Genomic DNA, 27,000 nt, shown 5'->3' on the forward strand with positions numbered 1-27,000 from the left:
CCTCTAGAACACAGCATTTCACATCAAACTACTTTGAATTACATCTTAACAATTGAACTACACAGAAATTCTGAAAAACCACTGAATTCCCCTTTTAAGAAATGCCACCCTGCTGCAGGCCTGTGTTCTCAGACCGCTCAGTGCTGCAGGCCGGGCGTTTGAATGTGACTCCGGGATTTGCAGATGATTAGTTTAAGAGGATAGCTTAATTGGTTGCACGCTAACCCGACGAGAATTGGCCCGCTGGTTCGGTCAGAAAACGAGCTTTAAAAGACAACCTGCCTTCAGTCTAATTCAAGTGTCATAACAAAGTCAGTCCCCACACTGTGCTGCCTTCCGTTTGGAGCTCAGGCTCAGCGCCGCATTTCAGGATATTGAGCTGAAAAATGATTGAAGAATTATTTTGTGCAGTTCCGCTGTTGGCCGCCCGGTGGCAGCGCTGCATAGGAAAAATCCCAGCGCCGCTTCTCAAGCAGGAAGCAGTGAAAGACAGCCGCGTCTGAAGCGGAGGCAGCAGAAGAGCTGCTGTGTTCACCAGCTCAACTTCTCTGCACTGTTCAGCAGCCAAACAGCGCCAGAACCGCCTCCCTCAGCCTCGAGCCTGGACTTTTCTCTTCCTCCTCCGACTGAAATTCACTTTCGGTTCGTGTTGGGACACTGAGGGTGAGGAAGAAGCAGCCGCAGAAGAAAGATTGAGTTCTTCTTCCTTCGCTCAGATTTTCCTCTCCCTCCCTCAGCATGGCTTCAACTACCTGTACCAGGTTCACCGACGAGTATCAGCTCTTTGAAGAACTGGGAAAGTAAGTTAGGAGCGCACTTTAAATGCAGTGCATGTAAATCGAAGTCCTTAGGCTGCAGTTTGAGCTTTATTTTGGCTGTTTGTTTAGTTGCAGTGATTTCTTTCCATTTTCTTTCGCGCTGCTTTGCTCTGGCTTCGCAGTTCTACCTGTTCTGCACCACCTGCACACAGTAGCTGCTTAATTAGGCTACTTTTTCTGGCAAGTTCAGCATTTTAAGACGATATAATTGAGAACCAAAAGAACCGTTCATGATAATGTTAACTGTCAAAGCTGTGCATCTTTCCAAAAGGGTCCTTCAGTAAAGGCAAGGGTGCTGTGTAGAACCATGAGTTATATATAGAGCCATTTTATGCTTAAATGGTTCTTTACATGGTGACATCGTTCTTCAGATTGATGGAGAATGTGTTGTATATGGTTCTATATAGAAGCTTTCTGAAAATTGTTCAGTACAGCACCACAAAGCGTTCTGCTATTGTTCATGATGTCAAGCTTGTTAACAGTAGAAGAACTCCGTTTGGTGCTTTATGGAACCATATACTACACATTCTCCATCAGTCTGAAAACCATTTAAGCATGAAATGGTTCTATATGGAACTCATTGTTTTAAATACAAGCTTTACTAAAGAGCCCCTGAAGAGCCATTTTTGTGTGTAGTCTAAGACTAAATGCAAATCTGGATTCTTTATTTGAAAACACTTCATAATACCTTTCTAGTGCTTAAACTACAACCTAATGTAAAAATGACCATTCACTTGTTGAAAGTCTAGTTTTAGAAACCTGCAAATTTGCGAACAGTCCCACCTTTTGACACTGTGGTGTTTCACACCAGTGAAATGCTCTTCTTTCCGTGCTCCCAGTGATTCAGTGGGCATTGGTTAGATGAATAAAGCACTAGTGCTAAAGGGAAAAGAATCTCTACCGATCAAAGTGAACTAATCTGTTAATGGATGACTCACTAACGTAGGGTACGCCCTACACCCTGCCTTCTGTGTTGCTCTCGGTGCCTTTCCATGTCTTCAAGAGTCAATTCTCAAAGGGGAATTCCACCAATTTTCCAAAATTTCTGCATAATTCAGTGGCTGAGTGGTTTGATATGAAATGGTTCATTGTAGAGAAACTTACTGGCTCTGATTTCATTACAGTGATAGCCAGGGGTCACCAACACAAATGCAGCCATTTTATTTATCATCCAAAACTACCAGTGAACCTACGCATCTCTGAGTTTTTATATGTAATGTTGATAATGGTGAAATAGTCATCTGTAGTCATAGTAGATCTGACAAAAGAAGTTTTTTGCGGGGGCTGTTTTGCCTCACAACACTCTGCATGTACGATTTCACCATCAGTGGATTAGAAAAAAAAATGTGTTGTAGGCCGAAACATTTGTAAACCATCATAAAGCAATGTCTCAGACATCAGGCAGCTTATTCATAACCATTTTGTGTACTGACTTTGGGTGAGGGAACTTTTAGAAACAGTAAAGTCTTTAGATGTCTGGTTTCTATCACCACCACTGTGACCAGTTCGGACTTAGTAAGTTTCTTGCGAATTAAGTGATTAATTAAAAATTGTTCTCAATGGGTTAATTTCACAAATTTTGAAAATTTGATGGAATTGATAGGACATTTAGCTTTTGAATGTCGGCTCTTAAAACCACCAACCAGCACACATATTCATTATATTTCCTTATATTCCTTTCCACACTGTTTCAAAGGTTGCCCTTTTCTTTTATATATGACTATTGAACTTTATCATGGATCTAGATAGTAGCTGCTAGGATTGCTCTGTGTGCAATCAATGCAAATATACATGAGCCATCCACTGTTCTTAACAGTGCCAGATTGTAGAAAATGATGTAGATACATTCATAAGAACCATATATTGTTGTTCAGAACTATGTGAACTGAAGATGCAGCATGTCTCCAAGCCCTCTGTTCTCAAATATATAGTGCTGTACAGTCTCTTCGTTAGTCTGACTCCGGCTTTTGAAGGAGCCTTCCGCACCAAATCCATCAATTATCCTGAAGGCCAAGTGAACTGTAGGCCAGTTCCAGCTACATGCCAGCAAGCTACATCTTGCAGGTTGCTGTTTTAAACTGATAGTTTTTACTGCTTGTGTAGTACACCAGCAGTGGTTGCACTGATGGCCACTAAAACAAACAATAAAGATACTCATGGCATCTTAAATGTGTACAAAAATGATGATATGGTGATCGAAAAATGCAAATTCTACACCAGATAACTACGGAATGTGCAGCGCGTCTTTCTAATAAAACGTGTAATCTGAATAAAGAAGTGCTTGGGCCCTTTCATTGTAAAGTTCAACTGAACAAACACCTGTTAATGTCCTTGTCACACTTGAGTGTTTTAACAAGATGAGCCACATACTTCAGTAATTTTTGACACGCCTCTTTTTTGACAGATGCACAGTTCTTTTTAATCTGATGCAGCTACGTAACGGCTTGCAGATTTGATTACCATCTTCCATCAAAGGTCACAAGTTGTGTGCTTTTATTTTTCCCTCTTTGAAACATGATATATCTCTCTTACAATCTCAGATAGATGCATCTCTCGCATTGTTTCAGTCTGGCTTCCTGGATTTGATGGCATTTGCTTCTGTATCCTGTAAACAGACGCATATTGGCGAAGCTCCTAGTGTTGTGGAGCATCATTTAAATTGCAGATTTCTGGTGGAATTGCTTTTTCGCAACCTGGTATGATATTGTATGCCTATAAGAAAGTCAATTTTAAGGTTTTAACTTTGCCTTACAGAGGGGCCTTCTCAGTGGTCAGAAGATGTATGAAAATCTCCACTGGTCAGGAGTATGCTGCCAAAATTATCAACACCAAGAAGCTGTCTGCCAGGGGTGAGCACTTCGATTTTGATGGCTTGCATTGTTGTTTCCAGAAAGTGTTATGAAACGAAGCTGCTTTTCCTGGCACCACAAAATTATGCAGTATTGTAGCTACAGTGAAGTAATGAGTGATGAAAATATAGACACTGAAATGTATACTGGTATAAGAAAATCTGCTGTATATGCTGTGCATTATATTCGATCACAGGTCACTGGATGACCACTCTCATTATTTTTTACTTTCGAGAACATGTGTTTCCAACAAATTTTTAGCCAGTGTTGAATAGAACAAGTTATTTTGACATACAGAGAGAAAGAAATCTAAGGATGACTCTTTGTCATTCTGTTCATTACACAAAGCTCACCTCAAACCACTCTGATAGTGATCAGTTATGGCTTAATTACTCATAAAAACCCTATACTAAAAATCCACTTTGCAAATGTAATGTAGGCAGCATACAAAGGCACAAATAAATGACGTGGTTTGAAATCTGTCAGTATTATCTTCAGGGGCCTGGCCTATAGCCTTCCACCCACTCTAGCTCCCACCCTGACCTCTCTGCTTCATAGTGGCTCAGGCTGCCAGTAGCAAAATAGGTCTGGGGACCAAAGCGCTGTGTCCTTTCATGTCGAGCAGGGCTTTCACTGGCAGCTGTTTGCTAAGTGGAAGTGTGGGATGGCCCTGGTGTCTCTGTATTGACTCAGAGTGAATCCGTAATAGACCGGTGAAAGATTGAGAGAGATGGAGGTTGTGTGTGTGCGTACAGGAAAGGTGCTTTATCTGGCTCTTTATGTGGAGACAGGGGGCTTGAGGAAGTGCTAGGTGAGAGGTGGAGAAGGAAGGAAAGGAATTTGGCTGGTGGAAAGGTTGAGTGTTGCTGATAATTGTAGAAGCATATGTGTATTAGAGCTGCACTATATAATGCAGTACTGATCATTTGTAAATAAGAGCAAATTACTATGGGCTAAACTGAACTGCAGTGCCTATACAAATCCTACTTATTCTAGGCTTAAGCTTAATCTGGGTCTGAGAAAGGGACTTATATGTATTTTGTTGTGTGCTATGACCATTCTGACCAGTTCTCACATGTTCTGGGTGAGTTTCTGTGGGTATTTGGATTAAGGCTGCAATGATTATTTTCACTTTTTTCTTTTTCTTCTTCTTCTTCTTCTTATTATTATTATTATTATCGACATTTTCGATCTAATAAATTAGCTGTTGCAGTCCTAGTCTGGATGTATTAAGGCTTTTAAACAATGCAGGCCAGTCTTGTTACACACAAAGCTTCAGCAGTTTGCTTTTAATATATTGCAGTACGTATCACAATATGCACTAATACAATTGCAACATGGTACCTTCTCAATATTGTGCAGCCTTGGTGTGCGTGTGTGTTTACAAGTGCATGCTGAGGGGCCGGTAAGTGATGTTTTATACTGTATTAGCTTATGAATTGGTTGGATAATGTTGTGTGTGTGTGCTTTTGGGCTGGCAGCTTGATATTTGTGCGCATGTAAGAAAAGAGAAACCCCATCTTTTTATCACCTACTGAAGGTCACCTCTGAATAGGGATTCCCTCTGTCTCTAGACAGGGTGTGTGTGCTCTGAATAGAAATGGACCTCAGGAACAGAACCTGTTGCCGCCGGCATGCCTGAGTCCTGTGCTGAAGAGCAAAAGCTGATTTGTTTCCCTTTGCTATGTGTGAATTGTTGTCATAACAACTAATTGCTCCCAATTATGATTTAGCAGTCGGTGAGTTCAGTTAAGAGCACCTAATTTTGGGAACAATTAGGCCTGATTAGATTTAGCAAAGCCTGATTTGACACAATGACTGCTCTAACCAAAATTTCAGTGCACAGAATAGGGCTGCACGATATCTGACTAATTGCAACAGGCCTAGCAATATGTTAAAGAGCCCATATCCTATATTTTCATGTATGTTGTATTTTCCCTGATGTTTGTGTGGTCTTATGTAACATTATTTTTGGAAATGAGTTCTCTGTTTATCCTATAGAATCAAACAAGCTCAAGCTGTTTTTGTTTTTTTAAAGACATTATTTAGGAGATATTTATAAATGAACTCTGTTCTGAAACACTCCTTACAACTTCAACGTTAATAGACATGGTTAAACTACTGTAGACTGAGCAGGTGGTTATCTGTAATTGTGTTAATTTTATGACAAAAAAGTTCAAAATTAGCTGTTATTGCAGCTTATTTTTTCATATACCATGGTGTGCAAAAGTTTAGGCACTCCTTGTCAAATTGCATGTTGTGTTAATTTTCTAATTGAGAGTATGTTAACACGTCCATTGCACAATTTAATGCACAATTCCTGTTTGTTTGCTAAACTTAATGTATTCAGGGAAAAACAGAACATAAAGTGTGGCCAGTGCAAAAGTTGTTTTTTTCCAGCATGTTACACTCAGCAAATAAATATAAATTATGCACTTCAATATGTAAAAAATGCCATGTGCCAAATTGTGACATAGTTAATTTTGACCAATATAATTTACGTTTCTTGGGTCACATGATTATTTTGACACAGAAACACAAATCTAGAACTGTGATTGGTCTATATGCTCAAATCACAGTTTAAAAAAAAGGATTAGAGAGTATATTTGCATACTGTGGCCCTTTTGAATATCAGTACTGCAAAGTGCAATATTGCAGTAATAATTATCTAAGCATGTCTTGTGCATCTCTCGTAATGAATAGGTAAAATGATATGATTTTGAGTTTATACCTTCCTGTGAAGTCAGAAAAGCATGACTCACAGTGAAATTACCTGTGATCATTTTAATATCATTTGAAAGCAGCACTCCATTCTTAAACACTTGAATTTCAAAGGATGTTTCTGGTTAGAATGGAGGCTGAGTGTCTGAAAGAGTGACGTTGTCTCTTTCAACACTTGTACCTGCTTTGATAGATATAGACTAAGCCTAGACTAATTTCTGCTAAGAATATTTACCAACAGTCCAGAAGTGGTTTCAGTCTGTGCTAAGAAAATTGTTCTTAATAGAAGAAAATGAACCCGTCTATATAAAGCCTCTTCATCACATGCTTGCGTCTTCAAGTACTTCTAGAAGTTCTAAATAGTTATGAAGCTCATTGAAATTCAAGGACATTTCTCTCGCCTTCAGGGATCCCAATTTGGGTCATCACCTGAGAATGGTGACTTGAATTAAGAGCAGCTGCGATCATTTGTGTTAGCCTTCAGGCTAAACTTACTAACCTGGACTCCTTTTGGCTTCTCTGGTGTAACTTCCAAAACACATCACTTTCTGTCTTCCTTTTAACGTCTGTTTATTGGCTTTTAAAGGTCAGGACGTGTCGTTCCACTAAACATTGTATAAACATTTCTGAGCATTCAGATTTGAACAGAGTGGAACTGGGAGCCTTTTAGACGCAGGAGAAATAAAGAAAAAGGCGGGGAGGTTAGATCTCTGACCTTGGAGAGCAAAAAGGGCAGTGAGGTCAGTCATAAAACTCAAACACCTTGAACTCTGGGTCATAATAATGTTTAGTTCATGTTATGATTTCAAGGCAACTTTATATTCTAGGATGGAAACATGTTTTAAATACATGTTGGTCAAGGAGGCTGATTTTACTGTTACAAGCATGTGACACACTCAGCCAGTCTGACGTGCTCAGTTTCTTAACTTTACTGACTCCAAGTGTCATTTCCTGATTTGTAATGGTCAGGGCTTGCAGTCTTAGGCGGTTTTTATTTTTTTTATGTTTTAATTTTTTTTTCCAGTCCTACTATAAGTTACTGTAACCCCCTCCCCTCAATACCACATTTAGGTTGTTCCACTGCAGTTGCAGGAAAAGGCCTCCACTAATTGTCCACTTTATTCTGCCATCATGGCGCATGAAGGAAACAACAGTGTTGTGAATCATTCTAAAAGCATAGTTGATTTAAACAAAAATACATCTGGATGTAGACCATAAGCTCTAATGGTGTGGTTTGTTTCCCTTGGTTGCACTTTCTGCAAGCCACACTTGAAGTGGATCATCTTAAAGCTAAATAATGAAGCCCAAGAGATACATTTAGATGTGGGGGTGGTAAAAATGAGGGCCAGACATTCCAAGTCTTTTGCACCAGGATTTTAGTGACAAATAGGACACCTGAAACCGCACAGTTTTTTTGAGAATACTGAAATTTCACAGGTTTTGCTAAAATTCTCACTTAAAACCACACGTGTATTAACAGTATTGTCTAAAGCAGGTTTGCAAATATGGCCTGGCAACTATGGGGGACCAACATTAGGTGGCTATAACTTACATACAGCAGTTCAAACATAAAGCTGAGCAAATAATTTGTCATATTGGTCTCATGCTTAATATGTCAGTAGCAAAAGAAAAATACACCAATAATGATGAGGAATATTAAGAAGAACAGTGGTAGTTCAGTAAAGAATGTTGAAATTGATTCCACGACAGGTTCTTTCTTTTAGTACTGACTATAACTAAACAAAATAACAATCTGTTTTGAGTATTAAAAGGTAGTTGACAGCTATATAATAATATCTGACCACTCTTTTGCAACTCAGCTAAGTACTTTTTTCCCCACAGCCATCCCACAACCCCCAAAATTATAATGCAAACGACATGTTGAGAAGCTTTCTGTATCAATGGCAGCAGACAGCAAAATGGAAATACAGGTCTAATAGATAAGCTTGAGGAATATTTACCAGCGGAGGATCACTTTTAATGTTTTATTGCTATTGTTGTGAACTGTATGCTTTTTCTGAGGATATTGTGGATATACAGTGCTTAAAGAACGCTGATCCACTGCATGTTTCATCACAAAGAGAGAATAATTAGTCCTCATTCACTGGATTCAGTGCAGTATGTGAAACTTTTGAATAAATGTATTATACACCAGGGTTTTGCTATTAGTTTTCAAATGTGAAAAAATATTGTGATATTTATCATGAAAAATCTTTATCATGACCTATCTCTGTATCACCCACTCCTGCTTTCAACACCTCCAGAGTTCACCAGCTGACTCACAGCATTGACCTGTAATTGTTTCTCAAATTTAGTTTAATGAACTGAAGTAAAATTACACTTAATGTTTTGATGGGACCGATTCATTTATTTACATCTCCTTCCTGCACCCAGCACCTCACAGGAATGCACAGTTAATAGCCAATCTTGTATGTTAGCTTCAGAAGCATTGCGTGCAGATATTGTGGCTTCATCAAATCAGATTTTGCCTGTCAAGTACATACATCTTGTCTGATTGTCCAAAATAGAGTAGGAAATATTAGAATTGTTTTGGTGCTGTGGGTCTCAGTCCTGGTCATAATCATGGAGTACCACTGCTCTGCACATTTTAGAGTTTCCTCTGCTCTAAACACACCTGAAGCAACTAATGAACTCATTAACAAGCCCTTTCTGGCTGAGTTAGAGCAGTCAGTCACTACAGCACACAGGGCAGTGGTACTGCAGGACCACAGTTTTAGTGCAGTGATTGTCAAACGGTTCCTCAGGGCCCTTCAGATGGCCCACGTTTTTGTTTCAACTGTGTGTTGGAGTGGGGATAAAGCAAAAATATGGGCCGTGTGGATCCCTGGGGACCAGTTTGACCACTATTTTTTGGCGTATGTAAACAGATACAAACTCATCCTTATGTTCTAGCAAATGTTGAAAGCACTCCTGCCAGTGAAGTTTGCGTGAGATTCTCAGGTCAGTTTCTGCTCTGCTTTTCGAGCAGATTGCTTTGTGTCCAGATGGCTCTGTGGAGCTCATGATTCCTGGAATCAAGACTGAGAACCTCTAGGCAAGTTGTTTGTGCAAACATATTCTCAAACATTGACAGAAGATCCTCTTAGATGGTTTTAGGAGCAAGTCTGATGTTCAGTGGCTTAGCTATGCTCTGTGTCATTCAGTACTTCATAATGTACGTAACAAACATTGTAAAATGTAATACTTGCAAAAAGATGGTCTGATTTGGACTTAATGCTTTTAAGTTGTTCTCTCCTCTCTGGGATTTCTGTGGCTTTTCTCTGGCAGGAGTTTGAGTCATATTCTCAGAGTGCATGTCACTAGGGGTGAACAGATGGACAGATGGAGCTTTTTTCCATGTGTCAGTCACTACAAGGTTTTTTTTTTTCTCTCTCTGTTTCTCTTCTAGCTTCTCTAAAACTGAATGGATTTCGTTGGAAGCGTAAACAAAACACTCGTGAACTCGGGTCATCCAGTGCGATGTTTAATGTTTGTGTCTATATGAGGTCAACAGAAATGCTAACATGTTTTCATTTTGCCCTTATTGTTTATATTTCTGTTTCTCTTTTCGTATGTTTACCATCATAAATGGTTAAATGTATTTATATGCACTACAGTGTGGTGTACACTTGACATGCAAATGCACGTATCTAAGCACAAGGGCCGGGCCTACCAACAGGAAGGCTCGTGGTTAAGGGCGATATTAGCATGTGGGTCATGGTCTGTTCATGCTACATTAAAGATTAGCCCTGAGGCTAGTGGCCCCTCCCCAAACAGAAGCATGCGTAAGCCTTGCCTGAGCTTGTGTAGAGCCGATGACCTGTAGAAGAAGGAGGAAAAAAAGATGCACAGTGCTGAGAATTTCTTCCAGCTCAGTTTGTCAGAAAGGAGTTCAATCACTCAGCATGAGTTCTTTACTTCTGTGTCTTCTGTTACTTCCCTAACGTACTGTCATGCTCATGGTTAAATGTCTGTGTGATGTCTGACTGTGCTTTACTCCTGTGCCTATTTTTTGGGTTCAAAGCCTTTGTTACTGTAAAGACACTAGTGCTGTTAAGATTGATAGTTCTAACTTGATTATTTTGATTAAAACAAATGTAATAAAACGTCCCTTCTCTTTGAATCAGCAGTGATTAGTAGGCAGTTATATGATGATAATGCATATTTTAAATCCTCCTAGTTATCTCTCATACAGTGAGAATCAGAAACTGATGGGCATACTGTACCTATTTAAAGTCCTATTTAAACTTTTTTTAAAGGCTTTCTAGTTTTATCATCTTCATTCCTTTTATCTTTAAAAGGTTGTGTTTGTTATTGTTCAGTTAAGCCTATTTTTACAGTTTGGCCCCTTTTTTTGATGAAAATGTTGAAAAGACTCTAGTTATTAAGGATGCATGATTGGAATTGAACATTTTTGAACAATAGAACAATTTTTGTCCCAAGTGCACAATTGCTAAGCCAGTTTATTATTTTAATATTGGCCAGTTGGTGTTGCAGCTTTATGCTGTAAAGAACATTAGGCAGGAAGGTCCATTCACACTGTATTTGAATGCTGCTGCTACACCTAAACCAGAATACCTTAGCATAATTTAGCATGTCTGTGTGCTGAATAGTCAGTTGCCTCTTACTTTCAATGTTAATTTGATTCATGTTATTTAAATGGGTAACTGATTTTTCGTTTAATAATTTTAAATGTCAGCTCATTACAGGGAACATAATGTTTATGTTTGAAACTTTGCCTAATAGAAAGTACTGGAAATGTGCTAGCACCCACGTGTCAAACACAAGGCCCATGGACCAAGTTGGGCCTGTGGCACAATCCTATTTGGCCTGCAAAATTATTTAAATTTTCTGTTAATATTAGCCCATCTCACCATGAGCTGCACTACAGTTCCCAGCATGCACTGCATTTTTTGCCGTTGTAGTTTTGGCATATTTTGAACAAACAATGGCCAGTTGAGGTCATGGCAAAGTAAAAATAAAATAAACACAGCTAACCCACTGCTTTGTTGAGATAGCACCCCTGTACTAGCATGTATTGATTTAATTTAATATCAATAAAAATTGGCCACCAAAAAATCTTACATCCACCAATTTGGCAGTTAAAAAAAGAGGAATCAGCCACAAAAATTCATGTTCAGTGTATTCCTACTAATTTCTGTGCTAATTGAAACTACAAGATAACAATCAATAGTGACAGAAAATCTGACAAATACCTTAAATGTCTTATAAATGCACAGATGTAAGTAGTATCTTGAGATGTAAAGTACTGTTTCATTCACTTAAATGAAGCTTTCACAAAGTCAGCATATTTCAAACACCATTCCATTCCAGCCATGAAATGAACAGGAACATGTGTACACACACACACAACACCCCCACCCCCACACATACACACAGATGCACAGCTCCTTACATAACACTCCTGTTAGCCTCTGATTAGCTCATCAGAGAGGAAACCACAGCGAACACGTGCATGGAGTGTAGTGCAAAAGAAACCAATGCAAAGCATCTTCACAACGCTAGGCTGCATTTTGCTCACCCCACCAATCGTAGTGTTTCTGGACGGCTCATGTGACGTCAGAGTGAGGTTTTGTGTGCATTCAGAGAGGTTAGAGCTACCCTAGGGCTCCCTGGCTGAGCACAGCATGGGCCTGCTAAAAATAGCTCATTTAAGGAAAGAGAGAGAGTATGAGTGAGAGAGAGAAAAAACAGGAAGCGACTGACAGACAGCTAGAGGGGCTTTTGGCTGATTTGTGCCAGGATCCTTTTGTCATTCACCTCCCACAGAGTTTCTCAATGGTAGATTAGATCAGTCTGTGTGGTAGATCTGTGAGTGATAATGAGAGGTCTCGGTCTCTGAGAAGGGCTGCGCAGCATGTCATTTGTTAATAGGATCTATGATCAAATTTACGATTCTGAGATCAAGAATTGATTCAATTTTCAAAAACTGAATAAGCCTCAAGAACCGCAACTTCTAAACTTCAACTAACATTTACATGCAACTTTATAAAAAAGCCTGTTTAAACATGGTTAAATGCAGAGCATAAGCCCCTCTGCCCTTTCCTGCCCACTATATTCAGTTAGGGGCATCAAGATTCCTAGTTTTGACAGTGTTTTCTACGACTGCAAATGAGAGAATCTCAGAAAAGACTGAAGAGTACATCATCATTACAGTTTCAAAATGGTTACAGTTTTATTTGTTAGTCATTGTTGTGATATTGAGAGACTGGCTTGAATTTAGGGGAAAAAATAATAGCAGGCTTTGCAGCATTCAAATCTTGGAAGGCTGCAAAATGCAAATGAGCCCTCTAAGAAATTGCAGGGGTTTTTTTTGTGTACCGAGAGCATTCTGACCAACCTCAGATGTTCCAGATGAGTGTTTCTGTGGGTGTTGGGTTGAATCAAAGCCATCACATCATCAAATACATGTAAATTTTGGTCAAAATAAAGCAGGTCAAACTTTAACCATGCCACATCTGTAGATTCACCTTTTTTTTTCTTTCTAATATATTGCAAGGTAGATCACAACAGCAGTATCTAGCAGTAGAATCGCAGTATGGTATTTTGTTCATATTATGCAGCTCGGGACTTGAGGTGTAGAAAGCTCACTTTATAAACGTGCCTATGTGCGTATTCAGTAAATCTCTGTCATCTTAAAGCATATACATATTCTGATATTTGCAATAATAATACATCTAAAATGCTAAAATTATGTATCATTGCAATTTGCTTTCATTTTCAGACGTCTCACCAGAGTTTTTGCACAGTTATTTTTTAGGTTTCTATTTGTAGAGGTTTTGTCCATCGGGAGCTCCACTTATGGCCTGACAGATGAGAGAGAAAGGGACGTGTATTATATAATCTAAGAACTCTCTCATTCACAAATCCAACACAGCATAGGTTTTTCATCATAGTTCTTTCTACTTTTTGTGCCCTGTTGTTCATACTGACTGTAGTGTAATCAAATCTGTATTTTAACTTTGATTCTGAAGGATTTGTGTAATTTTGTTAAATTTGTCGATGGTCCTAAATGTGAATACATGTAATAGAATATAACTTTAAGATGACGCTTCATGAACCAGTGAGGGGTGTAAATATCTGATTACATCTGATTACATTTGATTACATCAGTAAATGATTCAGAGCATCATGAAATGAAAACTTCACCATGATTCAGTTTCATTTGATTACTTTGGTATGCCGAATAATTTTTGAATACACATCTGTAACTAGAGGCACTGTTAAAACACTAGTGCAGTACAGACAATTAAAACTGTTGCAGGACACACGGCTGACAGATGATATAAAAAAATGCTTGTCATTGGTTGTAAACAGGTTGTAAACGCTACCTGAAGTTGTCAGTTAGCTAAATTCTTTCCACAGGATAACATCTTCCTCTCCAGCCTAAACACAGCAGTTTTGCAGTACCACTACATAAGTGAGCATCGACTTTTCTCAAAGTTTAGTCATATGTACACTGCATGTGCACAAACTTATGCGAGTTTAAGTGTGATGCATTACACCGGTATCTGTTTTTCATGCATAAATTTGCGAGTGCTAATACTGATGTATGCATATTTCTACATTTGGAAACTGTGACTAAACCCATCTAGGTTAATATTACAGAGAAATAGATCATGGTTACAAATGAAGCGAACTGATTAAAATGCAGACGTTTAAGCTCAGTAGTCCAGCATCCTCTAAACATTATACTCTTAAGCTGGGCCTGCACTAGACGACTTTTAAAATCCTAACAGATTTTGAAAACAGAGAGCATCACACACTTAACATCGGCCTTTAATACAATTTCCGGCTATGTTGTCGTGAGGACACGCACACTAGACCAAGTCAAAAAGAGGGTACACCACACATGATGAGTTTTAGCTACAAAAAATCCCAAGTCTCTCCCATTTATCACATGACATAAACAAAACTAAACTAAACTGGACTGGAGCTGTTTGTGCTTTTATTCATGCACAAGAAATGGAAAATCACTTCAGATTGTGAAAATTTGTTAACAATTTGAACATCTGTACATAATCTATAGGGGACTTTAGTGGACTATCTAAATAAAGTGAGACCCTTAAATATGCTGTGACATAACACAGTGACTCAGAATTGTCTGTCTAGTGAAGTCTTTTTTAGCAAGAAAAGGCCAGCTTACTGGATTTTTGGTTCTCTCATTAGCTCAGTGTCACTTTTAATAAGGGATAGCAGCTGTGATAATTGTATGCATTGTGCTAAGTTTTCAGGAAACTGAGCATCAAACTTGCATTTGAAAAAGGTGCATTTAAAAAAGGCGAAGTGCTGCTTGTGGGATGCTTCTAACTCAGGAAAGGAATTATAGTAGCCTATAAAAGACACTATCGAGGGGTTTATGTATTGTTTTAATTATTGTGTTATTAAATTACACTTATGTTCCCTAACAGTCACTTTTAACAGCATCCAGATACAAACACACTTGGTGAAAGATTCCAGGGACACTTTTAATCCTGGGCCAGAGAATATACTGGCAGGCCAAAGTACTCACAGCAACAAGTGTTCTTGTGCTGCTGTACTAGACAAATGTATGACAGGAAAACAGCATTTATCATACCAGACGAACTGTATTGCTGATGTAAACAGTGCTGATACCATACCATGCTTGCTGAGCTACACAGTGTCACTGAACTGTATTTTTGCACATACAAAACAAGCACATCCACTCACTACAAGCCAAAGCTTTATTCCCCCTGATCAGTTTCTCATCTATTTCAAACATTAGAGTGGAAAAGTGGATTGCCCCCTAGAGTCTTCATTCGACATCCTAATTTACACAAGTAGGCCAGTGGCTCTGAGGAGGGTTTAGCTTAGCGTAAGTGGAACGTCTTTGTGTTCCAAAGTGAGTAGTGATGTGTGGAAGCCCAGAGGTGCACTTCTACTTTTGATAAACAGTGTCTCTTCTCTTACGCAGGCTTTCTCAGTGGCGATGGTTAAGTGTTTAACTGCTAAAGTGGAAACAAGCAAATTGTTTAGATATTTTCAGTTGATGAAATGACAGTGACAGATGTCCATAACAGCTTGGTCATTTTTTTCCACTGCAATGAAATAAGTAATGATGGCACACTTTTCTCTGCAAAACATCAATACAGATGTAGCAGCTGGGGAAATTACTTAGTCTAGTCATTATCTGGTTTTGTTCAATTTGAATAGGTAATTTGTTTCTCTCTGACATGGAATAAGCTGCCAAACTGGTTCAATATTCAGGATAATGAAGTAAGGTTCCAAATACAAAGACAGTGTCTAATCAGGGATGCTAGGCGATATGGCAAAAATATCATATCGCAGGACTTTCACAATACGCAATATTCAGCATGATGTTTTGAAACACAATAAATTAATAATAATAAAAGGAAATCATGGTATTTGGGCACACAGTCATAGGGCTGGGCAATATGACAATGTATAGTGACCCTGATAAATTGTCATAGCACAATATGGTTTTCGTGTAGAACCCTGACCAACTGCTTGTTTCATTATAAAGAGAGCATGTTAGTCCCGTTCAATATTGAATAAAATATTGACTAAAATATTCGTATTAATATTTTTGATAGTTTTTTTTAACATGTAGTAGAACTGGGTTTTTTTTTCCTCTATTCCAACTGATAAGATGTCTGAAAAAATAAATATTGTGACGTATTGTGTATCGTGAAAATTTCATAGTATCACAATATAACATTTTTTTGCTGTTTCACCCACCTCTACACAGACACAGTGTGCTATTTGTGCCAAATATGAAGTGTAAAACAACTGCACAAGATCTTATATTTTCTGCTTTTGCTGAAGATTCATTTCTTGTTAAAAACTGAATGAAAATTAAACATCTTTACTCAGTTCAGTTCCTTGAAGGGCATTCAAATTCACTAGCTTATTTGCTTATGTAACAATCAGAGCAGTTCTATATATAGCTTGTAAGCTCACTGCCTGTTTAATTTTATGCATTCATGACAAGTGGAGGTGGTTCTCCCTACTGATGCTCCTGATGTGAACATCTTAACATTAAAGGGGAGAAATTAAAAGGGTAAAATGTTCTCAAACATCACACTGAGATTTTTCAGTACTGTAAGCACAGCAGAAAGACATTTATCTGTTTTCTCAGTGTGTGATAGAGCTGAAATGGTGACCTACCATTAGGCATTCATAGATACTCACCATAACATGTAACCTTGTAACAGCCGGGGTTCTGTTTCTACACAAATTACAGAATCTCTGATTGGCTGTTAGAAGTCTGTAATGAATCCCATTCTGATTGACCTGCCTTTGTCTCGTCCTGTGTTCTACACACTCTGCAGACATCCTGACAGACTGTCATTCAAGTCTCAGAGCAGATCTGTGCCTTACCCTCATTATCTGAAAGCTCTTATCTGGATTTATGTCTGATGTTGTCTTTGGTTCAGGCACAGACTGGACCCGGTGTATCTGGCCCTTTTGCTGAAGTGTTCTGTGCTGTTACACAGTGTTGGCATTTAACCTCGTGAATATCAGAGTTGAGAATCTTATTCATTTTTGCTACTGGAGTGATATCTTTAAAAAAGCATAATATTCAAAGATTCCAAGATGACAATATATATATATTTTTTTAAATTTATAGTGACAGATTTAACACGTTTATATGTTAATGTGACACATGAACACCACTCATTCATTTTAATGTTGTTAACACGTTTTTTTTATTCACTGTAATTTTTTTTGCATAAAAATATAAGTAACCTGATTGTCTTACATTATTTGAGTTAACAGAATGTAACTCACACACAGATTATTGTTGTTAGAACATTGAATCTTTTTTCACATTAAAAATAATGCAACTTTTTTGAAGTATGTACATAGATTTATCCAATTACCTTTAAATTCTGAGTTCATAATATTAGAGATTACTGAACTGCAGTAGCACTAACAGTATTATGAGTTATTTGGCAGGCTGTGCTGGACAGCGCTCGCAGGAGAGAAACTAAGAAAAGTAAAGTGCACAGCTACTGTTCCCTTTGAAACAAGATGTAATGTAGAGGTATGAGAGTGAGAGGCTACAGTCAGACGTGTTGAAACATGCAGCCGCTGCTGCTCTCACTGTTGCTGTCAGTCCTGCATTTACACAGTGCAAATAATGTTAAATTGTTGAAAGTAATAAATGCATTCTGTCCACTCTTATTTTATCCGTTCATAGAGCTCTTGTAAGTTCTTTTAAGCTTTACTGTCCATAAAAAAGTTTGATAGCTGTAGTTTTTATCAGTAAAATGGGAAAAAACAGGAGGCTTAGCCTTAGTTGTTGCATGCAGCTAGCATTAAAGGTGACCCATATCTGATTATTCAGTTGTTTTAGTGATTTATCTTTGTATTTTAGACATGTTACTTCATATTTTACCATTTAAACAACAAAATCCTCAGACTAACTCTTCAAACTATACATGCCTTATTCAAGTTCCTGATTAGGTAAGCAGATGCTAAAATGAGTTCAAGCATCCATATATTCAAATTACCATCCCTGGTAGAAAGCAGGGCAGACTAACTTCTGCATGCTAAAACATGTCATGACAGGATGCAGCCATTATAGGTAAAAATGCAGAGTATGCATTGCTTTCTCAGATCCCAGTATTACAGGTACTGTAGCTTCTGCTGAATAAACATTTTACAGATTTTTCTTCATTCTCAGTCTCTACATTACAAGCCCTATTATGTTAGAGATTACATTACAGCTATTACACAGTGTAGATTTTGCCTTCGAGAGTTAGAGCGAGGAATGAAAAATGAGTGTCTCCTTTAGTAATTATACCTGTCTGGACAGCTCTCTCTGGAAAAGAGCCAGAGAGTCAGCAGTGAGAGCAAACAGGACATGAAGGACATAGAAAAAGAAAGTAATGTAAAGATGTGAACTATTTTAACTTCTTTAAATGACTTACATGTTAAAACTGTCGATGCATTACTGATTTTTAAGCTGGTAAATATTTTTATTAATTGTTGATTAAATTGTCCAGAATAGTCTTTTAGCATTAAAAGTTAAACAGTTTCAGTTAAACAGGGTGCTACCAACTGTGAATTGCCAAGTTTTCATTTGAAAATTTCTTTAACCACATTATTTCCCGGCAGAACATAAATGTACACGGGACAGAACATATCGGCTTTGAAGAGCTTTTATTTACCACAGGACATGACCGTTCTATTTATTTTTGTCGTAGAGAAAACCTGCTTGGACCTGGTGTTCCTAAAATGGGCATGATGCCAACTTCAGAGTGACTCACAAACTCAGAGGTCTATGGAGTTTTCGTAGTAATAAATGTGAGTGGGTGACTTCCAGCTGACTGTTTCTGACTCCTAATTGCTGCCTCCTCCAGCTGTTGCTATGTCCGTCAAACCTTCAACTCAGGATCCACGGGAGTGTCCATAAAACTACTGCTCACAAACTAAAAAGTAGAGCAAAAGAAAATGTAGAAGCACACGGAGGAGAACATTTGAAACATTTTTCATTCAAAATGTCTTCACAAGATATTCAATGCAGACGTACATTTTGAGAACAGAGAAAATATGACTGTAGGCCAATTTAAAGCCAAAAAAGGTTCCTGGAAACCATGTTTACATTAATCAAATAAGAGAAATCTTTTAGCAACTTGATGTTTAAGTTTCCTCTTCAGATGAGTTGGATTTAAAGCTAACACTTAAGTTAGGTGTTATTAATTAAAAAGAGTATGAGACCTTTGAAATCTTCAGAAGTGAGTTATATGTGTTCAGTGTATAATAAGCAGCTTTAAGATGATGTCTGGGCTTTATTGATGGTCTTTTCACTGATACTATTATCACTCAGGCCAAATTTAAACACTCTCCTACTCTCTTACTTAAAAAATAAAAAATAAAAATAAAACCTCTTATCATCATCTTTCTCCTTACTCATACTACAGTATGGCCAGATGTTGTTTATGTTTGAATGGTTCCATTAGGCCTCATGAATGTTGGTTACCACTGCTGCTTTTTTATTAGAGAGACAGGTCTATATTTACGTCTGTATTTCATGGTAAGCTGTGTTTGTGTTTTATGTTTGTGTTTAAGGTGCACAGAGATAAATCTCCTCTAAATGAGGTAATGGGATGACTTAATTAATCTGGTTTGTAGATAATAACTGACTGATGAACTGAATCCAGAGAGCTTAAAATCAGCTTCCTGGGTGCGTAATGATTTTTAACCCCTTAACTGACAGTGTTGCTCACATTATCCCCAGGACAAACTAGGAAGACCCGTATTAGAGTTAGGAAACTCATAGATCATATTTGAGGGCCTGTATTTTAGGCTTTTCTTGTATTGTAGTCCTCTTGTAATGTTTGTGTGGCTTTATGTACCAGATTTGGTCATAATTGATTGCAATGTGACCATTTGCCAAGTGTTCTGATAGCATTCTCTCACCATAGCAGTCTTGCTCTTCCACTTAGGCTATAAATCCACTGGGGCCAAAGTACAGACAGTCTTGTATCAACTCTTAGAGGAGTAGCGCATCGGGTGGTGTGTGTGGGGGTGCGAGCGAGCATGCTGTGTACTGTTATACTAGTTATGACCAAATTTAACTTGCAGAGAAAACAGAGGTCCTTTTTAATTAACTTTACAAGTTGCCAAGTGTTTATTTAGTAGAAAATGCCTCTTTTTTTTAAATAGTGGTGATACATTGAAATATAAATTCTTGGCCAATACTGAAATTCAGGACACACTGGGCTGAAAACCAAAAAAGCTCACAATAAATAAAAACAGTCACATAAAATAAACTCACTAAAATGATTCCAGAATGTAGGCTACAATATGAGCCTACCAAATCCTTCATCCTCAAGAACAGAGAGTCGTTGTTCAGTAAAATCAGTTAATTTCATTCATTTTTTTTTTTCTCTTTAATTCTTTACTGCTTTGTAGTTCCACACACAAAATTTTCACTGTTGATCTACTGCTGTTCAATCTGTTTCAACACATCTGAACAAACCAGAAAGAGTGTTTATAGTCCTATATTTGATACTTAATTTTAGCCTTATTTATTTTTTTTTCGGTCAATTTTTTTGCCCAGGGTTAGGTTTTTATTACAGTATTGTTCGAGCCAAGACGTCACAAGTATAGAAATAAATGTCTGTGTTTGTGTGTCCACTTAATGTCTCATAATGCTGCTGTACTTTCATGCCTTGGTAGTGATGACTTGACTTGTTCTGTTTGCTGAATAACCTCACATCACTGGATCACTGGGGCATTCTTTGTCTCACTCTCACTCTCACTCACTCACTCACTCACACACACACACACACACACACACACACACACACACACACACACCAACCCCCTTACCACATTGGTAGTTGAAAGTATTCTGGATGGCTCACAGCATAGAGTCAGCTCCTACCACTAATTGCCATACTGACCGTTGGTGATGATAGTTTGGCGAGATCTAGATGGTCAAGCAGACACAGGAACATACGTTATCTTATCTTGCTATCTTGATCATCACTGCCTGTATACTTTTAGAGTGCATCTGGAATGTGTGTTTTCAGGGTGTGTTTGATATAGAAGCACTTTAACCTCTCTTGTGATTGCTTTTTGCCACCAAAATGGAAGCTTGGAACCTTTTTTATTTCTTAAATGGTTCCCTTCATTGGGAGGCTGAAAGCAAATGACTGACTCAGATCTACAGTTGCATCCAGTATAGCCTGAAAGACATGAACGTTTTGTGACTGACAGCGATATTAATAAAATAAATTACAGCACCTTTTAATATTGTCAAAATAGTTTAAGCGATAATTTACTGACTGATATGATTAAGATGTCAAACGTGAACTGTCAGAGATGATTGTGATTTCTCTCTTTTTTTTTTTAAACTTAAGCAGCAGAAACTCACTGATGGAGCTTCACAGAAATTTAGAGTTTTGTTGCTTTTTGTGACAGTAGCCATTACTGCCTCGTGCACTTAAAACACAATACAGGTTGTGAGAATAATCCTAGTGTTTGATGTATTTTTACAGGCTTGTAGTTCAGTTGAGCTGTGCACACATTTTGTAATTGGCTGTTTAGCCTAATGGTTAAGTTACTCCCCGCTCTGTGAGAGAGCAGGGTTCAATCTCAGTGCAGAGAAGCACTCATTAGGCTTCTAACGGTTTGTGCCTATTGCTGGCAGCTGTTCACGATGTGTTTACCATGGAAACTCAAATTCCAGAACTCATATTGATAACCATATTGATATGATTATCATGCAGCCTTGGTCTAGGCTAGTAGTTTCTCTTTCACTGTCAAATGTGAATAGTACTATAATAGACATAACTGAGCTGTGCCAAAACTCAATTGCTGCAGACATTGTCATAGTTCCCTTTTTTACACTTTTTTTGGGAGTCTCCTGTGATGAGTTTAATGTAATGTCACTGAATTCAAAATGCAGAACTGAAGAACTTTTGAAATGAAGATATTCCTACAGTAACCACAAACAGATAGCACATTTAGCAGCTGTTTGAGCATTCGGCTGATTTTGGAGCTCTGCTTGGTATTCATCTTATTCTCCTGATTCTAGTCGTCTTGTTCACTGTTAATGGCATCTTCATTTTATCCCGTTTCAGTCATAGTGATGTTTTTTTCTCTGTTGTTACTGATGAGACAATTATTTTTGATTTGGCTGGGTTGCTTGGCAACGCGACAACACTGCATTGAATAGTTTTCTGAAGCAGATTTGCCTTTTGGTTGGAAGAGCTTTTTTTTTTCTTCTAAAGAAGCTACTGATTAAATTTAATTAAGTTTAATTATCATAAAATATTCTATTCATGTCCTAAAAGGTGCATTACTTCAGTTCATATTAGCCAAGTGTCCGTTTTCATCTTATTCTAATGCAAAGAACTTTTTCTTTCCACTTTCTTCATGGCTGTCTGCTCCACTGTTGGCTTTTCCACTCTTTGCAAAATGTTCATTTTTTCCGCTCCACAGTGGCTAATTAAAGTCAGAGTGACTGGACTCCGTGCTACAGCAGAGCGAAGCAGATGGCAGCTGGATCTTACTGGTTGCATAAACTCTGCTGATTCACCCTTTAACAATGAAGCAAGCACTTTTCTTCTACTTTCTATTTTGAGTTCAGGTGGTTTTGGTATTAATTTGATAATTTCTGACTCCTGTAGAAATATTGGCAAATTGGTTTTTGATAAAATGGCAGATTTGCATTGTGAAATGGATATGCTCAAGTTAATGAATTAAGGTTAGCAGAGCTTGATGTTAAATGCAAATACACATTTAGACCTTTTATGCTTTCTTTTTTTGCTAGTTTTCGCATTCCAATGCCATCTAATTCTAAATAGTCTATACGTTCCTCTTTGTCTATGATTGAGTTGGTGTTGCCAGACCTCAAAATGAGGTTTCTCCATTTGTGAACACGGTCAATAAATAGTGGGTGCTGTTTTACTCTATTGGTGATGCTATAGTAATCTGCACAGCCAAAAGAATCTGACCTGTCACTTTAAAATAAGCACCTTGTCGTATATGCAAACGACTTATTTGAATTTTGTGTGAGATGTTTTACGTAAATGGAAATCTGAACTTTGAATCCAGAGACCAAAAGACCTTTGATAACGAGTGTTCTTGAAGAGCGACTGCTACTGCTTTATGCAGAAAAAATAAATCTTTTATCTTTTACGTATTTAAACATAAACATATTTAAACCTGCTAGTAATCTTAGAGGAATGAATTAAAAAATCAGATTTACAATTGTCCACTTACTCTAGTCGACAAGACACATTTGGTGTCCAAATTTCGCTTCTTTAGTTTAGTGCTGATGCAACTTATGTTGATAAACACTAGAAGTCAATAGTCACCCAAATCTTTTATGGAAATTTGTCCCTAAAACCACCGAAAACATGTTTAAATCTTTGAGGTCATGCAGACTTGCTGGTCTGGTTTAGAGCACAATATGACTTACTGAGAACTATAAAAATTGTCTTAAAACCTGTTGTCCGAAGTGGCTGCCTTCAGCATTCAGCTACATTGTGAAGTTTTGTTAATTTTTGTAGTTCACAGCAAGTTATTCTGTGCTATAAACCACACAAACAAATTGTGTAATTTTATGCATAACTTCAATGAAGAACTGAAAGTCGTTTGAGGGAGTTGAGAGAAGTTTTGTTGATGTATTTACAGAAACGTTTTGGGTGACTATTGACTTATTAGTGATGTTGGCCTCATAGCTCCTTTGCTAAACTAAAGAAGCATAATTTTGACACTAGGTGTGTCTTGGCTGAGTTAAGTGGAAAACTGTAGAAAATAGATTTTTTTGCTGAGCTACTCCTTTAAGCTATGAAATTTCATTTACAAATGCACATCTTAGGTATCAACTTCTCTGACCAGCAGCTTTGCAGACTTCTAGGCAGTTCCCAAGAGCAGAAGGGAGATCACAGCTAAGCTAAAAGGAGACTTGAGTGAAGATTGGAAATTGTAAAGAAGTATTGAGCAAGAAATATTATGTTTAATCTTTGGCTGAGAATCAAGTCTAGCATCTGCTTTTTGTGTTGTCATTGTTCTTAAGGGGACGGCCAATAAAGGTTTTATGCTGCAAGTTCCCTTTTTTTACCCAGACTCAAGGTCAAATGTGCACTCTTTGTCTGCTAAATGGTTTAAGAAAGTTTATGTCTGTGGTAGGGAACACTGGTCGTGTATCCGTGCAAATGGGGAACTTCTAACCAGGGCTGATTCATACTGTCCAAACCGCCACAGTTGCAGGTCATATCAAGTGTGACCTGTAATCAAGCAGCTCTAGTTTGAATGTGACTCAGTGAGATGTTTGAGGTTTTCTGGTGGGAGGGAACAGGAGAGCCCAGAGCATGTGTGTGCATGCATCATGACTACTGCTGGTTTGTCAATTTCTTGAGAACAGCAGCATCAAACCTTTTATATGTTACCAAACAAACAGACAACAAACAGAAAAGTTGGCACCCTGCTCGTCCCAGTATTAAAATGAATGCATCCACAGTGGTGAGAATGGAGTCTTTTGGTATTGGGAGCAAAATTGTGCCATGCTGGCGTTATTTGTTTGTTTGTTTGTCTTTCGCTCTCTTCTTTGGCTGAGCCCCCATGTTTTCTATATTTATGGCAGCGTGTGCATGCTTTACTTCATTATTTTTGCGAAACGATTGGGCAGAAAATTCATTAGAGTCCTAATGCATGACTCTAACTTAGCTGAAACTACTGGTGGCCTGCAGGTGTTTCTGGTGTTGTTCCAAACATGCAACACAACACCTGATTTCACAAATTCAGTTGTGTTCTTTGTTAAGGAGGAAAGCTTTATATTGAAAGTGGGTGGTATTGTGCAGGGCTAGATCAGGTTGTGTCTTGCCTCTGCGGTACTCTGGCTGCGTCCAGAAACCCTAAAAGGTACTGCTTTTTTCTACCGATCCGCCTCCTTTCCTCTGTGACCTGGAAACTGTTTTCATGGCACCATCAGTTGTCTGAATACCGGAGGAGACGGTAGAAGAGTGCCAGCTGAAGGCGTGCTTTCAAGCAGACATTGTGATAGGCTCATTTCATCGATAGTCGACATCAGCTTTTAATGTTGAAAGGAGTCAGGTGTCCCATTTTCCCCATTTTCTGCTTGTTCTTTCCATTCCTCCTGCAGTAGGAAGGGAGGAGGAGGACAGGAGCTGTGGCAAAAGTTTCTGGAAGCAGCCACAATATGCTGGGTTATCTGCAGTGGTCCTGCAGAATGGATTCATAGGTATCCTCTATTTTGATTTAAGTGTGACCCAGTCTGAGTTGAACTGGAGAATGGAAGATTCTGGGCATGACTGTTTTAAAGTTAGTCTGATGATGTCACTCAAGATGTTAAAAGCACCATCAGAGTCAGTGGTTTGCAGCAGTTTCAGCAGCAAAAGGGCTGCCTTGGGACTAGTGCTTAGAGGAGGGGAATGTAGACAGTTTCCACTTCTACACTCTTGGCTGGTGAAAAGTTGCCACTTCAGTGTGGCTCCAGTAACCACAGGTCTACACCCCAATACTGTGCACAGTCCACCTTTCTCTACATGCACAGTTATTGACCATCTGGAATGTATCTGATCTGTCGAGAGGTACAGCAGTGTTATGGATGTGGTCATGAAGCCAGCATTAAGAAACAGGAATTGGTTGCATTAACACATTTCGTGTCCAGATTATATTTGGATATACTTTGGCCTGATTCCATTTACACTTTTCACTTCACAACTTCAAATGCCAAACTTATTGCATACTAAGGCTTATTAATCAGTAGCAACATAGACTGCAATGCAAACTGGCTGTGTTATTCTTGGGCTATAGAAGTGTGTAGTAACACTTTGGACCTGCCTGTGGGTCCTAGCCATTTAAGGAGTTCAGTGCATCCCCACTATGACCAGACAGAATCCAATTTCTTGCCTAAAAGGACTGTGGCACCCTGATACCATGTCAGTCCCCTCCTGAGCTGCAGAAACACCTCCAGTACCATGGACGGCACCCACATAGCCAGCACAGGCCTTTGGGGTGGTTCTGGAGGGGTGGTACTACCCTAATCTTGGGATCAGCCATCTGGGAGACCACGCCTATACAGTGATATGCTGCATTAGCCCACAATCTACCGCTGAGCTAAGGAACCACAAGGGGGACTGACATTGGCCATGGATGAGCAACAAGGGCTATCCAAAGAGTCAGTGCTCACTAGGTTGTTGAGCATGATGCACACTTGACTCCTTTTAAGGCATCTGTTTGTCAGTTGTGCGTTTAGACATAAACATCTTTGCCTCATGCTACAGCTCAACCATCATAATATTGATCCAGCTTCCATATTCTTAAATGACTTCTAGTTTTTTGCACTTGCTCCCATCATTATGAGGTGCTTTGAGCAGCTCCTTGCTCATGTCAAGTTCATCATCGTATTTGCCTATTGCCTAACGTCAGCAGATGCGGTCTCCTCAGCTCCCCATCTGACTTTGAGCCAGCAAACTTGCACTTGGACTGAGCAAAAACCCTCTTGAATTGGACCTTCCTTGCAAATCACCTTCAAATTGTAAGATTTAGGAAGATCCAAGGAAAGCTCTGGGAGCCCTCTGGGCTGTGTGCTTTGTCCTGTAGTCCCTGTGTCTCTGACAACACAGCAACAACAGTCATCAAGTTCCTGATGACAGTGAGTCCAGAGAGTCCAGATACCTTTGAGGACCTTATCTGGTCCACAATCATAATTTTCCTAGTGAGGAAGGTGCAACAGTCCATCCTCTTTCTAGGCAGAGACTGAAAAAGCAACTGTCTTCCCTCTACTACTTCTGCAGAGTCACTGTAGAAACATCCTCACCAGCAGCATCATGGTCTTGTATGGCAACTGTACCGTATCAGATTGAAACTCTTCAGAGGGTGACGAAATTAGCGCATCATTGAGCCACCGTTTGCACTCATCACCCGCATGTATAATACAAACTCCACTGTGAGGGGAAAAGCGCACACACACACCCTAGCCAAGATATCTTTATATAACAGATTCACAGAAGGATTGCGATCATCGCCCCATAAATACTTAACTATCAATAAATATAAATATATTGGTATCGGGCAAATTAGATTTGATATTTAAGTATATGTTTAGGCAATCCTGGGCT

At 38.6% G+C, this 27,000-nt stretch overlaps 1 protein-coding gene across 18 annotated transcripts in view; it reads left to right on the forward strand.

Moving 5' to 3' along the window:
- The first annotated feature begins 499 nt into the window (after positions 1–499).
- Positions 500–27,000, forward strand: part of camk2d1 (calcium/calmodulin-dependent protein kinase (CaM kinase) II delta 1) — a 95,582-nt gene continuing 69,081 nt past the window's right edge. For all 18 annotated transcript variants that reach the window (XM_036597796.1, XM_036597795.1, XM_036597800.1 and 15 more), the window contains exons 1-2: positions 500–800; positions 3,573–3,667. In XM_036597796.1, the coding sequence (XP_036453689.1) occupies positions 739–800; positions 3,573–3,667 (157 nt within the window). In that variant the 5' untranslated portion in view covers positions 500–738. The remainder of the gene's footprint in view (positions 801–3,572; positions 3,668–27,000) is intronic.

The sequence above is a fragment of the Colossoma macropomum genome, unplaced genomic scaffold, assembly GCF_904425465.1.
Source record: "Colossoma macropomum unplaced genomic scaffold, Colossoma_macropomum, whole genome shotgun sequence".
Lineage (NCBI taxonomy): Eukaryota > Metazoa > Chordata > Actinopteri > Characiformes > Serrasalmidae > Colossoma > Colossoma macropomum.